This window comes from Echinops telfairi, unplaced genomic scaffold (genome assembly GCF_000313985.2).
Source record: "Echinops telfairi isolate 266 unplaced genomic scaffold, ASM31398v2 ScPeMD7_1;HRSCAF=3_0, whole genome shotgun sequence".
Taxonomy (NCBI): domain Eukaryota; kingdom Metazoa; phylum Chordata; class Mammalia; order Afrosoricida; family Tenrecidae; genus Echinops; species Echinops telfairi.
The window spans coordinates 49,652,381-49,668,672 of NW_022103896.1; the positions used below are offsets into that span (position 1 = coordinate 49,652,381).

The 16,292-nt window shown below is 38.3% G+C and overlaps 2 protein-coding genes across 2 annotated transcripts in view; one reads left to right on the top strand and one right to left on the bottom strand.

Annotated features, from left to right (window-relative positions):
• NBN (nibrin) overlaps positions 1-4,150 on the top strand; it is a 39,542-nt gene extending 35,392 nt beyond the window's left edge. Inside the window, 3 exon segments of the mRNA XM_013007210.2 lie at positions 1,102-1,215; positions 2,393-2,442; positions 3,974-4,150. Coding sequence (XP_012862664.2) covers positions 1,102-1,215; positions 2,393-2,442; positions 3,974-4,004 — 195 coding nt within the window. The 3' untranslated portion in view covers positions 4,005-4,150.
• A 4,076-nt stretch (positions 4,151-8,226) lies between these two features.
• The window catches only part of OSGIN2 (oxidative stress induced growth inhibitor family member 2), a 13,712-nt gene continuing 5,646 nt past the window's right edge, over positions 8,227-16,292 (bottom strand). The window contains 4 exon segments of the mRNA XM_004697482.3: positions 8,227-9,607; positions 9,610-10,598; positions 12,537-12,628; positions 15,722-15,913. Of these exon segments, the coding sequence (XP_004697539.3) occupies positions 9,573-9,607; positions 9,610-10,598; positions 12,537-12,628; positions 15,722-15,913 (1,308 nt within the window). The 3' untranslated portion in view covers positions 8,227-9,572.

Sequence of the window (16,292 nt, forward strand, 5' to 3'; positions counted from 1 at the left end):
ATGGAACATACAACTTTCCTCTAGTTCCTAAATGCTTCCTCCTCACCCACTATCATGATCCCAATTCTTCCTTACAAATCTGGCTAAACCAGAGAATGTACACTGGTACAGGTAGAAACTGGAAACACAGGGAATCCAGGACAGATGATCCCTTCAGGACCAGTGGTAAGAGTGCCGATACCGGGAGGGTGGAGGGAGGGTAGTGTGGAAAGGGGGAACCGATTACAGGGATGTACATATAACCTCCACCCAAAAAGTGGGTGAAGAGAGATGTCGGACAGTGTAAGATATGACAAAATAATAAGTTATAAATTTTCAAGGGTTCATGAGGGAGGGGTATCAGGGAGGGAGGGGGAAAATGAGCTAAGGCCAAGGGCTTAAGTGGAGAGCAAATGTTTTGAGAATGATGAGGGCAACGAATGTACAAAAGGCTTGACACAATGGATGGATGTATGGATTGTGATAAGAGTTGTATAAGCCCCCAGTAAAATGCTTTTTAAAAAAGGACAGCCCACAGTGCAACTTTCTCCTTGCCTCTTTCTCACCAGTGGAGTTTTCCGATTTCTGATCATTTCTTCATAATATGACCTCCTGATAGTCCTCTGTCCTTGAGAAAATCTATCAAAACTCCCCCTTTGGAGTCCCCCAAAACAGTCACTATAACTTTGAGCTGACTTCTCTGCCTTGAATTTCTCTGGCCTAGCAGATCTTCTCAGACACTTATTTGGATGAGACCTTTTTTGAAGGGATCCTATTGACACTAGGACAAGTGTATTATGGAGAACTTGGGTGCAGCCATCCATGTTTGATTTAGAACAAACGTGTGTGTATGTGTCTGTGCACATGTGCTAGACCCTTAGCAGCAGTACTTTTTAACTGGAATTTCAGTGTCTTGTCTAAACTGGGTACAGTCCTAGGTAGACAAGGTGAGCACAAAGAGAGAAGGTCCGAGGTGCAGCTCCCTCACTCATTTTCATTACAGCATGTCAACATCTTTAGTACTTTGACCATCCTTGACTTACAGTTTTTGCTTTTTAAGCTTCAAAGAAAAAATAACCATCTCAAGTTATGTTTAATATCATTACTTGTGTTATTTACCAGGTTGCATTTCCTGGAGCAGGGAAACTTCCCCACATCATCGGAGGCTCAGACCTAATTGCCCATCATGCTCAGAAGAACACGGAACTAGAAGAGTGGCTGAGGCAGGAAATGGAGGTGAGTAGGAAATAGTCAGAGGTGAAGCCCAGAAACCTTCTTGAATTGCATTTTAGTTCCTCATGGTCTCCTGAGAACAGTTTCTTAAAACTAAGCTTTGGATAAGTGACTGAAGATCATTCAGGAAAATGAAGATTAATTTGTACCATTCTATGATCCTTCTCTAAGGGAGCTCTAGATTTATTTTGCCAATGAAAAGTATATGTGTATAAAATGAAAACTAAACTTAGTCATGTATGTTTCTTAATGTAAAGGAAAAGTAAAGTCTACAAAATTAATAAAGGGTAAAAGATGGGCATACAGTCACATCAAGGTCATTACAAGTTTATCAATCATATACTATACACCTGGTAGCTATATATAATCTTACAAGTGGTATTGACTTTCAAAATCTGGAAATTTTCATTTTGTAATTCTGAACATTTCTCATCATTTTCTCAAATACACCCGCTACTCACCTGTCAACATGATCAGGTTCCAAAGACCCAAGTTGTTAGGGCAAAAGTCAGCAGTCAGTGAACACGGAAGGTGACCACGTGTGCTGAAGAGTGGAGAAGGACTGCACCGGTGCTTAACTGCTCAGCCCCTGGGAGAGCCTTTTGCTGACTGGAAGGATCAGCTTTTTACTCAGGTCACAGATGCAAAAGGTTGCATCACAAGATAGTTGATAAGTGAAGAGTAGCTATCATGATTTTTGCCTGCTTTATCTTTTCTGGAACTTCAATTTGACATGAAGTTAAATCTCACTTTCTCCTTGCTGTCCTTTATTCTATATGTTTAGTCTGTTTTCTTTGTAGTTTCTTCAAAATGTCTTTTTTTCTTCAAAATGTATCATTCATTCTTTTAAAATCTTTCCTGCTGATACCTTCAGCTCCTGCTTTATGTCTTCAAAAAAAACTCTTTTATGTCTTTAAGTATATTAAACAGTTTTTAGTCTTTGCCTGAAAATACCAATACCTAAGGTCAATGGATCTGTTTCTGCTCGTGGTTTTCTAATCATCTCATCTTTTTTTTTTTTTTTTTAACATTTTATTAGGGGCTCATACAACTGTTATCGCAATCCATACACACATCAATTGTGTAAAACGCATTTGTACATCATTCTCGGGTACTGCAAGCTCATTACTGTGTACACCCAACACGGAGCGGATGCTCTAACCTAGTTTCCTTTTCACAGGTGCAAAATCAACATGCAAAAGAAGAGTCTCTTGCTGATGATCTCTTCAGGTAAAGTATAATGTCTGCTTTCTCAGATACCTTAGAGAAATGTATATAACGTTCATGTCTATTGGTTTTGTTACGTTCTATCGGGTCACTTCCCACTCACAACCACCCTGTGCCCAACAGAAACACTACCAGCCTCGCACCAGCCGCACAACCATTTCTAATCGCAGAGACTGTGTGTGTCTCCTTCTCGTTAAGAGAGACATTGTCCCTTCACCTAAGGGGTGTGGGGGGGATGGGTTTGCTTTTATCACGTGTCTTGTTTGCTCTTTGAGTACCTTTTCTTTGGGCTTACTGGGTATGGCCTTGAGGTTTGGGATGTACTCAGTTTTGCTGAATCAGAGTCCTCAAAATGTGTACGGGGGCATTCTGCCAAAAGAAGTTCCTGGGCTGGATTAACTTGGCTGTGTGTGTGGCATTTTCAGCATTAATAGGATCCTGATCGGACGGGCTTTTGAATTAAGAAAGTGAAATGCCAGACCATTTGCTTTGTTTTCATTGGTGCATGCATGACAACAAATGGCTAGATTAGAATTTCAAAGCAGGTTTCTGTGAGATGTTTCAGAGGCCTAATATCGATTGGGTAATTATAACTTCTGATTTATTTTCAGCATTCCTGCAGGCTTAATATACCTCATAACAACTTATATCTGAGTATATTAGGTAAATCATGGCTAGGGGAAGATAACATTTTCAACTTATATAAAAATAGAACTACGACATATAGTCATACCTCAGAGATGATGCGGCTGGGTTCCAGACCACTGCAATAAAGCAAGTCACACACATTTTCTTGGTGTCTGATACCTATAAAAGTTATGTTTATACTATATTGGAATGTGCAATGGCATTTTGAAATGTTACAATTAAGAAAATGTGACACAGGCATGAAGTTAGTCCATGTTTTGGGGGTGGAAAAGCGCCAATAGACTTGCTTGACGCAGGGTTGCCAGGCAACAGGCAATATCTGTGAGCCGTAATACAGTGAAGGGCAGTAATGCAAGGTGTGCCTGCACTACATTTTTTTAATGTGGTAGTTTGATTCCCTGATTTCATTTTTGGTGATATGAATTACTGGTGAAGATACTAATATTAAATTTTTTCCATAAGTGGTCAAATGAGAATAGTTCCTCAGCCCCATGTGGTTCTTTGCTTTAGGAGAAATTTTTGTAAAATGGTCATTATATTTTAGATTCATAATGTTCTTTTGTGCAAGTGCTATCTACTATTTTGTGTGTGTGGAATCAAAACTAGAAGTATAAATACATGTGAAATTTGAAGCTACTACTTTTGCTTACGTATTTAGTGCTATATAGGAATTTTGTTGTTGTTACATTTTGTTTTTCCCAAGTACTTATCAAGGGGAAAGAGAAAGGATAATGGCAGTGCTTACTCTCTGTTTAAAGACCCAAATGGCATTCTCATTCCTGTTTCCCAAAAGAAGAGACTCTGGTTTGAAAGCCTTTTAACTTTAAAACTGAAACGGAAATGCCATTTATCTAGATGTCATTTGACGCCATCTCTCTGGTTGCAGATACAATCCCAATATGAAAAGGAGAAGATAACAGCATTTGTACAGAAGACGTGGAGAAACATTTCCTGGCAAGCCGTTACTTCTTGCTTCCTGGGGTACATGAACATAGTGTATAGAAGTTGAAATGACAAATATTGAATGGCCTGCATTTATTAAATAAAATATACAAGATTCTAATTTTGTGTGTGTGTCAAGGCCCATTGCTTGTTCTGTTTTCAGATTTGGTCATCCTATCTTCATGGTAAAAAATGTTTTATTTTCAGAGTTTTTAATTTTTCTTAATTCATCATTATGAACTAATCTCATGCTTAGTATACACTCTTCTTCACACGCTTTTGCTTATAACCTATCGCTAGCTTTCTCTGTAATTGCATGAATTGCTTGATGTGTAGCGTTCAGAGGGAGAGGTGAGAAAGTGATCAGCGTCAGCTGCCCCGTCTGACCCCTAGAGGGCGAAGTCATACTACGTGCCGCCACTTACCCTTTTCTCCAGTTCTCTCAGGACCCTCACTCCCCGCGCCTCTTCCAGACGCAATCATTCCTTGAAATGGCACAGAAGTCAAGGAAGTAGCAGATTGCAATGCAAGATCAGGAAGAGTCGAGAGAGAGTTCTTCAATCAGGACAGCGGCCTCTTAGCAGTACCCACAGGCACATATCTCTCTAGTCTTCAGCCCCTAGACCTAGCCCCCTACCCTGGTCAGATAAAGTTACAAAGCTTTTAAAACTCTGCTAACAAGTGTTCAGAGCTTCCTCCTCCTCACAGCTTTCTCCATTCACAAGCCAGAGAGCCCACTTTTCTGTCTCATGCCAGATTCCGTTCAGCTGCCACCATTATCTGTCACTGCTTCTCATCATGTTGTGTCAGAATTCTCGTTTTTGGATTGAGGCGGTTCTCAGCACAGGGACCAGGGGCCCAAAGGCTGTACTCTGCTCCGGGCTGCTCTTTCTTGGGAGTTGGGTGAGGTCCTCCTCCATTTCCAGGATGATTCATTTTAAGCCTTGCAGGATGGCAAAAGGGCCAACCCTCATACACCTGTCTTCATGCTCACACCACTACAAAGGTGCCATGCCCCTTAGTTACATTAGTAGTAAGCTAGCCAGTACTGTGAGACAAGCACCTCCTATTTGCATGGTCCTACCCAGTTATTTAGTGGGACTTAAAAGACTAAAAGGACCATACCAAGTAATTCAAAGCACCACATTGGTAAACAACCTATTGCTGAAGCTTGTTTCCAGTTTGATAATCTTTAAATTGGTGGGGCTTAGTCTATGTCTGTTATATAATTATTGACATGGTTCTGTGGGCGTCGCCATCTAGTTTTCTATTTGTCCTGTCTGGTCATTATTTCATTTTCCCTTCTTCTGCCTCCATTTGAATTAATCCATTATAGCACTCTATTTTACCTTTTTTTTTTAGTATGTCCCATAAAGATGTGCAGCCTCATCACAACCTTTAATTATACCATTGTATGTACATGTCTTATAAAACTATTTACTGTTTTTGTTGCTGTTATGTATTTTACTCCTGTATGTCCTAAATCATACACATTTTTATCCATGTTTTAAAGTATTTTTATCTTATTGTGAAGTTTTGAATGGCCCACAGGCTTTTGGATAATGAGACGTCATTGCATTTCCTGCTAGTCACATTACTTCATAGACATGTTTGATCTGGTGTCACACACCTTCAACATGAACATCCTCAAAGCAATCTTGTAGTACAACTCTCATGGTAACAAATCTTCCCGATTTCATTTAACCCCAAAATGCGTCTTACACTTCACCTGTTTTTGAAGTATTATTCTCACTAGAAAATATGACAGGGTTATAAAAGAAATTGTTGCACCATCTTAATTTTTTCCTGGTCCATTTTTCATTCATAGTCTTTCTTCCTCTGGCAGCTTTAAAATTTTGTCCATCAATTTGATTGTGATGTGCATGGTGTGTTTTATATTTATCCCGTTATGAGGTTCTTAAATAGAAGGTGTTCAGCTAAGTCTCACTGGTCAGAATTCCAGTGGCTTCCAGAACTGTACAACCTCCAAAATGTCCATTCCGTTCCTAACCCTCATTAGGCAATCTCTGGTAAGGATTATGGTTTCGCTCTCTCCAATCAGTTTAGCAAGGAGCCCTTGTGGTATGGAAATCAAATACTTGCTGCTAACAGGTTGGAGCTTTGAACTCCCCAGCCTCTCTACAGGAGAAAAGACCTTGCCTACAGCCTAGGAACCTCCGTGTCACACAATTTTTAGTTTGGTATACAGATCTAAATAAATCTTCGTGCAAATTTCTGAAACTTGCTCCTGTCCAATTTCCTGCCTTACAAAGTCCAGCTCTCTGCAAACTTGTTTTTCTACACCTGGAGACTAAGATGGAGTCTGACCCAAGTCATGGTATTAGTCGGCCGCATCCTATGCCTGCAAAGCTGGACAGTAAGACCGGATAATCAATTGTCTGAATTGTAGACTAGCGGAGAAAGCAAACAAAATCTTGTCTTGAAAGTAGAGCCATAATGCTCCTTAGAATTGATGGCAAGGCTTCATCTGGCATACTTTGGACGTTATCAGAACCAGTCCCTGGAGTACATCCTGTTTGATCAGCTAAGAGGAATATTCTCAAGGATTCAAACAAAGATTATGAAGCTGGCACAGGACGTCTGACAATGGTGAGGAGCATCCCGGATTAATTTTGTTGTCCGGAGCAATGCTATGAGTCACAATGACTTGGCCACACCTACCAAAAGGCATCTGCTGGTCTTGGTGTGGGGTAGACTTCCTGTGTTCCAAGTGCCGTCAGGCAGAAGTCAGGATTATGGAGCTCACTGCCTACTCCTTTAAAAATCATTCCTGGATTTTATAATGATGGAAAATTTGGCTATATTAGTGATACTGGATTATACATGCAAAGAAAGGTGGACTGACAAATTTTCTCTTTAAAATTAAAACTTTATCCTGGGTTGTTGTCTAGTGCCTGAAAATACTGTTTTACATATTTTTTAGGTTTATACCTGATCACTGTGAAGGGTAAATTCAATTCTCATTACTCCATCAAGATTTGAGCCAAAAATCTTTTCGTTGAAGTTTTTTTTTTAATCGTTTTATTAGGGGCTCATACGACTCTTATCACAATCCATACATACATCAATTGTGTAAAGCACATCTGTACATTCATTGCCCTCATCATTCTCAAAACATTTAATCTCCACTTAAGCCCCGGGTATCAGGTCCTCATTTTTTCCCTCCCTCCCCCCACTCCCCTCCCTCATGAGCCCTTGATAATTTATAAATTATTTTGTCATATCTCGCCCTGTCTGATGTCTCCATTCACGCACTTTTCTGCTGTCCATCCCCCAGGGAGGAGGTCACGTATAGATCCTTGTAATCGGTTTTTTCGTTGAAGTTTTTATGGCTTTTCATCATTTTTTTTCTCTCCTTGCTCTTTCCCCAAAGGCAGATTTTTTCCCTTATATACCTGGGAGGGTGAATTAATTCAAGACCAACACATTGGCAGTTTAATCCTTATTCCACAAATTCTTCTCAGGCTAGTGGTCTGAAACCTGGATTTCTTTCATCTCTAGAAAATGGGTTTTTTAGACTACATGACTACATCTGATCAAAATAGCTTTACACAATAATCTTTGCAACAAAGTTAAACTTTCAATTATTTTAAATTTTATTTTATTCTCAGTTTTGCTGAGGCTGGTACTTAACACAAGGTTAAGAATTTTCATTTTCCAGTAAGTAGATATTTTAAAACATGGATCACAGGTTCCCAAAATGATTTGGCTGACCACCAGTTTCAGAAAAAAATTAATCAGTGCTCCCTGACAATTAAAAACTTATACTATAGCCCATACTCCAGGATAATGTATGGGTATCTGCTTTTGTACCCCTGGGGATCATTCCAGCGCCCTTCAGGGGGTAGAAACATTCATTTACATAGTAAAGCCCTGAAGATTTTCAAAACTGAAACATAGGCATTAAGTCCACAGATACTGTGTAAAATACTGAGAGAGATCAGTAAACTTGTTTCTGTCTCATCATTGTAAGAATTCTAAATTGACTCTCTGTAAACATACCTTCAACAATACTGGGTATGGATTTTGCCAGATACTGTGCTGGCTTTTAAGAGTAAAGTGCTATGGGGAGCAGGAGGAAGGACTGGCCCACAGCATAATAAAGCTCACCAGACAATTATGATCGCCAATAAACTAAGAATTAACGCTGATAAAATAAGACAAAGACAATGAAAACTGGGTCCACCTTTTTTAATTCTAAGAAAAAATGGAAAATTAAATGTTCAATGAAGACATTCCAGTAGGAAATAAATTTCACCAAAAGAAAAATGAATAAATTCAATTTACCATGAAGAAACTCAATTACAAGGTTGGTTTTTTGTTTTGTTTTTTAGTTTAACACTAAAAAAATTACAGGAATGTGTGTGAAAATACAGAGATTAAGCACATCTCAATAATCAAGGTAATGAAAGTAAGTATGTAATACATACCCATACGTGACTTGCTTAATCATCTCCAATGAAAATACTCTGGATAGAGTTTTCTAAATGCTGACATCATTGGGAATGAAGAGACAGGTTTTAATCTCATTTTCACATCTCACCTTTAGAAATTCTGGCAATGCCAAACAGTATCAGGAGTAGTATTTGCTGTGCCCAAATATCTTAGTGATCATCATCAGTGCTAGATCGACCTGAACTCCCTGGTCACACAGGAATAAGCAGTTCCATCAGCAGCTTATTGAATTGCAAATCAGAGTAATTAAATGTTACAGTGGCTAGAAAAGAGTAAAGCTCCAAAAAACCATTCTGGCTTTGGCTGGTCCTCTGATATCAGCATATGCCAACATTAGACTGTTTAAATGATCGGACGCAAAGAATGTGAAGTTCCTGTCAAGGTTTCAGCAATAAAAATCTTTTTAAAAAAAGACCATTATATTGATATATATATATATATATTAATTTATACAGTTGGTAATTTCAAAATAAATAAGACCTGAGTTTTCAATGCCCTATACCCATCCCTGACCAACCCCCAGCATACATATCTTACATACCGGTTTTCTTTTAGCTCTGTGTGTTCCAAACGTTAAGGTGCATAGAAACCACAAGGGGACACGTTCAAATGCAGATTTTGATTGGATGATCCTGTTGTGGGGCCGGAGACTGCATTTCCTAACTAGCTACAGATGAAGCTGACGTGGTTGGTCCTTCAAAGACCCTTAAACCAAATGAAACACTTTCTGGCCTAATGACTCTGTGGTTTTAATATTTTAGATTCAAACATTATAATTTAAAAAAAAATCAGAAATCATAAAAAATAAGTCTTGGAAGAAAAGAAAGTTTTTAGTTAAGTGAGAACATAAAGCAAACCACTTGGCAGTGTTTTAACTGTCTGACAACCTATGATCCATTACAGTGTCAACAGCACAGCAAGTCCTTTTAGCTTTAAGAAAATAACTACTAGAGCTTGACACTCTCGTCCCGGCAATTCAGGTCCAGAAAAGCCATCTCAGTACACTGTACAACCACTATATTAATCATTTAAAAGAAAACTGTCCATTAATTACCTGTTCACGGGCTTTAAGCTACCCCATCTCCTCCTCCTCTTTCAACAATAAATGCTTTTTCTTCTGTCTTGTAGCTAAACAGTGTGTAACACCTAGCGCCCCTCCTTTTAAAAATCTAACAAAATTGTCCCCAACCAAAGGGCCCAATGCAAAAAGATTGGCCTCTCTAACACATTCATAGGTATATGCGTCTATTTCTACTGGGTTACCCTTACATGTAATTGGCTGGCTTGAGTTATGGCCTAGGTAAGATCCTTGCTCCTTCAGAAAAGATAGATTAGGATGAGAACCTATCAGTACCACTGCTGCAGAAAGCTTAAATATTCTCTTCAATCCAGATGCACTCTGAAGAATGCATTTCATGTCCGGCGTAAAGGAACGCACATGGTGCTCGGGAAAACTGGTATAATCAGATAAATTTGAGTCTCCAGAATACAACTGCGTACACATCATATGGTACACTTTGTGGTACTCAGGATAAAGCTTTTTAGGAAGCTGTTTGAAAATTAAGCTTGGATCAGCTACTCTTCTGCGAAATGCGTGGATCACAGGAATATTGTTGTTGTAAGCACACAGTACTGCATCAGCTGCAGTAAGCCCCGAACCTACAATTAACACAGGATCCACTTTGCCACGCAACTTCCCTTTGCTTACAGCTGCTCCAAATTCAGGCATTGAATGAAAAACAAAAGGAAAATCTTCTCCTTCAACTTCCAAGTGGGCAGGAGAATCCAATGTGCCGGTTGCCAAAGCTACATTCTCAGCAAAGAGACAGAAGGGAGCATGAGACCCATCGGCTATCCGCTGATAACCCCTGATCTCCCAGTTTCTCTTAATAAAGGATGACTTCTCTATCTGCAAATGCCTTGCGGAGATATCTCTGTCTTGACCATCATTATCAGCCTGATCTCTGTAGAGTCTTGACACAGAGGTTATGTACGTATTCTCTCTGAAATTCTTCTGAAGACCCATAACTTTCACATAATGTTTATAGTAGCGAGCTATTTCCTCTGGCATTACTCGATCCCCTTTTAAGTTCCTTCAAAAGAAAGAGGAAAAATATTCTTGTAAGGATAGTCTTTCAGTTTCTACAATTGTTATTTCTCCATAGTTACACTTCTCTATCTTTTTACTTCCTCTGGATTAACTCTCAGCTACAAATTAGAATCACAAGCTTTTTTTTTTCTTTCCTTAATTTAAAAATATCAGTGAATTAACTTTATCAAAAGAGAACGTCCCCGGAGGGCAGGAGCTGTATTTAGCATAAGTTTCTGCAGTGCCTTACATGGTGTCTGCTCAAAATACCTTGATAACTTTTCACTAAGTATAGAAACTAAACTTATAGCTGTCTGAAAACCAGAATGTTGAAAATCATTTAGATCCTTACTGTGGGCTGTTAGATATCTATGATACATAAACTTCCTAAAGATTATATATACCTTCTTGGAAAGATTTTTGGTAACCTCTATTTTCCTAGGGACAAAAAAATAACTCCAATCAACATCTTCTGCTGAACCAAAGGATTTTACATCTAAGAAATTATGATAAAATATTTGTGTTCTTCTCTTAAAAAGACCTAAAACTATAATTATTTTATGAAACCAAATGGTGCTAATGAAGCTTTTATTTTCCATTTGTACACTCCGATAGCAAGCATTAGTGCTCCTCAGTACTGTGCTCCAATTAGGACCAGCAGTTGCAGAAGCAAGTGATTTGTCTTGACGGAATGCAATGTAACTTGCAAATGGAAGAAGTCCATATATTTCTTTCTAAATTTAATGGTGACTAACATTTAGATTGTGCTAATTCTTAGAGAAACTCCCATTTTACATTCTATGGGATGACTGCTCGTTTCGATTATTTGCCTGAGGTCACAAACTCCAAAGTTTAGAAAGTCAGGTTCGAAACCCTACCAATCTCTAGTGACTGGTCTGCTCTGAACACCGCAAATGCCAGAACCAAAATAAAATACTTACTAAAAACTCATCTTCGCATACTGCTCTAATATCCAGTAGGCACACTTTAGAAAGATGAACACTTAAGTACATAAATATAGTATTTCCTCGCTTAAGAGGAAAGAATGTATTGAGCAACTTTGTTTACTTATAAAAATAAAGAACTTGTACAATTTGCCTGATTTTGCAACCTTAAGTTTCAAATTCATATGTAAGTCCTATAAAAAGTAGTTACTGAAGGGCAATGAATGTACAAATGTGCTTTACACAATTGATGTATGCATGGATTGTGATGAGTTGTATGAGCCCCTAATAAAATGACTAAAAGAAAAATAGTTAATGAAGTTTTGGGGTAAGACAATCTTAACTATTCAAGCTAGTCTAAATTAGGCCTTCTCAATTAAGCAGAATTTGTGTACATTAATCTGGTGTCTAGCAAAATGTCAGCATTCAAATGTTATATCTCTTTTTCAACAAAGGTTAAGTAATTTCCTGTTTCACTGTTTCTATGAGTAGGCAAAAATAGAATACATTCTCTGTATTAGTAACTCCTATCTAATATTTACCATGTTTGAAAATATTAGGGCTTTTCCTTTTTTTATATTTTAGGTTCTTTTCCAAAAACAAACTGGTATTCTTTCAAACTGAGATTTATTGTTACTTCTTTCATATTTATTAAATATTTGCTACCATAAAGTAGTCAATTCCATATTCCTACTTAACCATATTTCAGACTTATTCCATCATTCTAAATAATTAATCATATACTCTTCTATCCTCAAAGTCAAACACTTTAAATATGTACGTCGGAGATATACATACATGACCATCTTTAGAAAATCCCTTACACCACTTTGTTTAGTTTCAAAATACCTCTAAATAGAATCTAGCTTATTACGACCACTGCTGCGAAGAGTTTTTATTTGTAAGAAATGGAGACTTTTATTATTTATCTAAATATGATTGCTTCAATATTTTTGAAATTTACTCCATGCCGTCTTTTAATAAAGGCTGATCTTTACCTTCGTTTGCTAGACACCCAGTCCTTCAATGTCAGTCCAGGTAACTCCATCCAGTTTCCAAAGCTGATTGTTAACATGGAGCCTTCCATGTTCTTTGAGAATTAAAAAAAAATCACAATCAATAAATTTATTTAAGCAGTAATTGATTTCTCTTCACCAAATCATCCCAATTAGATAAGGCGTGCTAACAGCAATTTGAAATGATTTTATAAATTAACTCTAAAACTTGGTCCCCAAATAATGCTTTCATCATTTGGCTTGTTCAAAGGAACAGAGGCTTCTACATAAAGCAATGAGGAGTAAAGAAAGCATAGTAGTTATGAGTTGGGCTGTGATCCACCAAGATCAGTAGTTCAAAGCCACTAGTAGTTCCTTGGAAGAAAGATGGGGCTTTCTACTCCTGTAAAACTTAGTCTCAGAAACTCACATGGGCAGTTCTACCCTGTTCTATAGGGTGAATGGCAGTGAGTCTGCAGCAGGAGTGGTAGCTTCAGAAAAGAGCAAATTTTTAAGGAAGAGAACAGAAGCAGATGGTCAAAATAAGTAAGGATGCAGGAGAGCTATTTACCACTAACTGACTCAGGAGGACATAACTGGAAAGTTTTGGAAGAAGAGTGGTGAGAACTTAAATCACCACAGAGAGAAAGAACTACATGAGGATAAATATGAGAGATGACAGAGGATATAAGGAACTTAAGGAGCCCAGGTGGCACCAAGGGTTAAGTATTGGGCTGCCAATCAGCCACTGCAAAAGAGCCAGATGAGGCCTCTGCTGTCACTCAGAAATCCTCCAGAGCGACTCCGCTCTGCCACAATGGGCCTCTCCAAGGTGGAACTGACTCGTCGGCAGTGGGGTTTGTTTGGTTTGGGTTTTAAGGAGCTTCCATCTCAGATCGTGACCAAGGATATGAAGCAGGATAGGGGAGAGGGCTGCAGAAACATGTATACAGTTCTATAGGCAAGCACAGTAAGAGTAAGGCATGACATGCACGCACAAGTGGGAACAAATAATTAGGTTAGGAAGGTGATGTTAAACAACTGGATTGCAGCTCAAACATAACTTGTATTACTATTCTGGTGGCTACAATAAATGCATGAAAAGGTTCAGAAAGCTTTAGGTACATACCACTGATTCAAAGGTGTTCTCAGTAATCAACATTTATCTCTGTTTGCCCCGGTGGCACTGTGGCTATTCACTGGGCTGCAGTTCACAAAGTCTGCACTTTGAAACCATCCACTGCACCCAGAAGAAAGATGGGGCTTTCTACTCCCATAAAGAGTTACTATCTAGGAAACTCACAGGGGCGGTTCTACCCTGCGTCACAGAGTCACTGTGAGCAGGCATCGACGGTGGTAGTGAGTGACTGATATAAACGTGGGAGACACGGACTAACACAGAGCCTGCATATTGTTCTTTTACATTTTATCACCTGCATATTTTTAAGTTGAGATGTAATTGTAATTAAAATCTCATGAATTTAGAGGAGGTAATATAAAATCCTTAAAAAGATATGCATTCTGGCTTTTTCAAGAAATATAGTTTTATTAACAATGATACTATACAATAGAGTACATAGAAAGACGTATACTTAAAAAGTAAAGATATACCAATAGCTGTAACTTATTATGATAAAAGAAATTAAGATTAAAAATAGTGATGATTTAAGCACAATTCCCTATTGGCCCCAGTCATGTGATAAATATAAACAATTTTTTCAAGTATAACACTGTACTAATATAGAAATATGCAGCTGAAATTTGTACTCAAATTTTGAAATTTAATACAAATTAAAGTTTCCATGAAGTCTAAATTTTGACGAGTAAAAATATTTAACATTTCCCTACACAACAAACGAACATTCATTATCTGCTAGACACTGTGTTAACTACTGAACACAAGAGTGAAAACTACTGCCATTGACAGCTGGGTCTCAGAAACGCAGAGGGGCAATGCCACTCTCTCTGAAGGAGTTGCTATGAGTGAGTTGCTATGGCAGTGAGCTTGATCCCTTATTGAAATGCAATTGAATAAAACATTTATCAGCTCATCAGTTTAAAATATCTTTCTTTTACATGGTTTTCATTCAAGATTTTGAAAATGCAGGGGAATGGAAATATGAGATCTTATAATCTCTAATTTTAATAACTAAATTTTAAATGTTTTATTATACAAAGCATCCCTGTAATGTTTTCTATATCATTCTCATAAAAAACAGATCTCCCTACTCTAATGCTAAGTCAGTAATCAAATTTAGTTTGACTATTGTTGCTAGGAGGTGCTGCCAAGTTGGTTACGACTCACAAAGGAAAGCAGCATGCCCAGGCCTGTGCCAGCCTCACAAGTGTTCCTTCGCTGGAGCGCTTTCTTGCAGCCAGTGTTCAGCCAGCTTGTTGGGGGCCTTCCTTGTCTCGCTGCCTCATTACTTTACCAAGCCTGATAGCCTTCACCAGGGATTGGGCTCTCCTGATAACATGCCCAACTATGTAAGACAATCTCTCTCCATCCTTGCCTCTAAGGAGCATTCTGGCTGTACTTCTTCCAAGACAGATGTTAGTTCTTTTGGCAACCCACAGTACTTTCAATATTCTTCACCAGCACCACAATTCAAATGCATAAATTCTTCTTCGGCTCTTCTTATTCAATGTCTAACTTTCACATGCATCTGAAGTGACTGAAAATACCACGACTTGCGTCAGACACACTTTGGACCTCAATGTGACATTCTTGCCCTTCCACACTTTTAGGAGATTTTGTGCAGCTTAGTTACCCTATGTGATTAGGTTGTTTGATTTCCTGACTGCTGCTTCCGTGAGCACTGATTGTAGATCTAAGCAAGAAAAATTCTTTGACAACTTCATTTATCCCCCTCCATTTATCATGATGTTACCTATTGGTCCAGTTAGGAAGATTTTTGTTTTCTTGGTATAAAGCTGTAATTCATACTGAAGACTTGCAATCCTTGATCTTCATCAGCAAATGCAATCTTAGATTATCGCAAGTTAGTTTAACTACTACTAATAATTAGCCTATGTTTAACTAACTGAACTGCATAAAAATTCTCCTTATATAAAAACGTGGTAAGCATCGCACATGACAGCATTACCCTAATGCATAGGAATCAAGCTGATCGAATGAAGAGGACATATCATTTACATAGACGAAAATGTAAAGAAAAAGTACTCACGTGCCAAGCCCCACCAGGAGGACCTTTACTAAGAACTAAGTGAGGAATATAATGATGTTGTTCCAGTTTCCAATTCAAAACTGATGGATAATCATATCCAAAGTCAGCGTCTGGATGAAGAAGTGTGTCAAAAAGCACTGCAACGGGATTGGATGACCGGCCCTCAAGGCCTTCAGACAAATATTCTAAGTCCTAAAGTAAAATTTTAAAAAATAGGAGGGTTTGGGAGGTAAGAGTTTAGCAATGGCAAAAAAAGAAGAACAAACAGAGATGATAATAGTGAAAGTCACTAATCTAACCCAACATTTCCTTAAGATCTTAAGAGAGATTCTTCGGATGAATAAGGGAAAATGTTGAGTTTCAACAAAGCTAACTAGATGTTTTTATCACATAACTTTAAAAAGCCTTTAACATCTAGTGACACAGGCCAATAATAAAAAGCAGCATTTCCTCATACAACTTTCTCTAGTTCCTAAATGACTCCCCCCTCCCCCCTCACCGCCCTATCATGATCCCAATTCTACCTTACAAATCTGGCTAGACCGAAGGATGGACACTGGTACAGATAGGA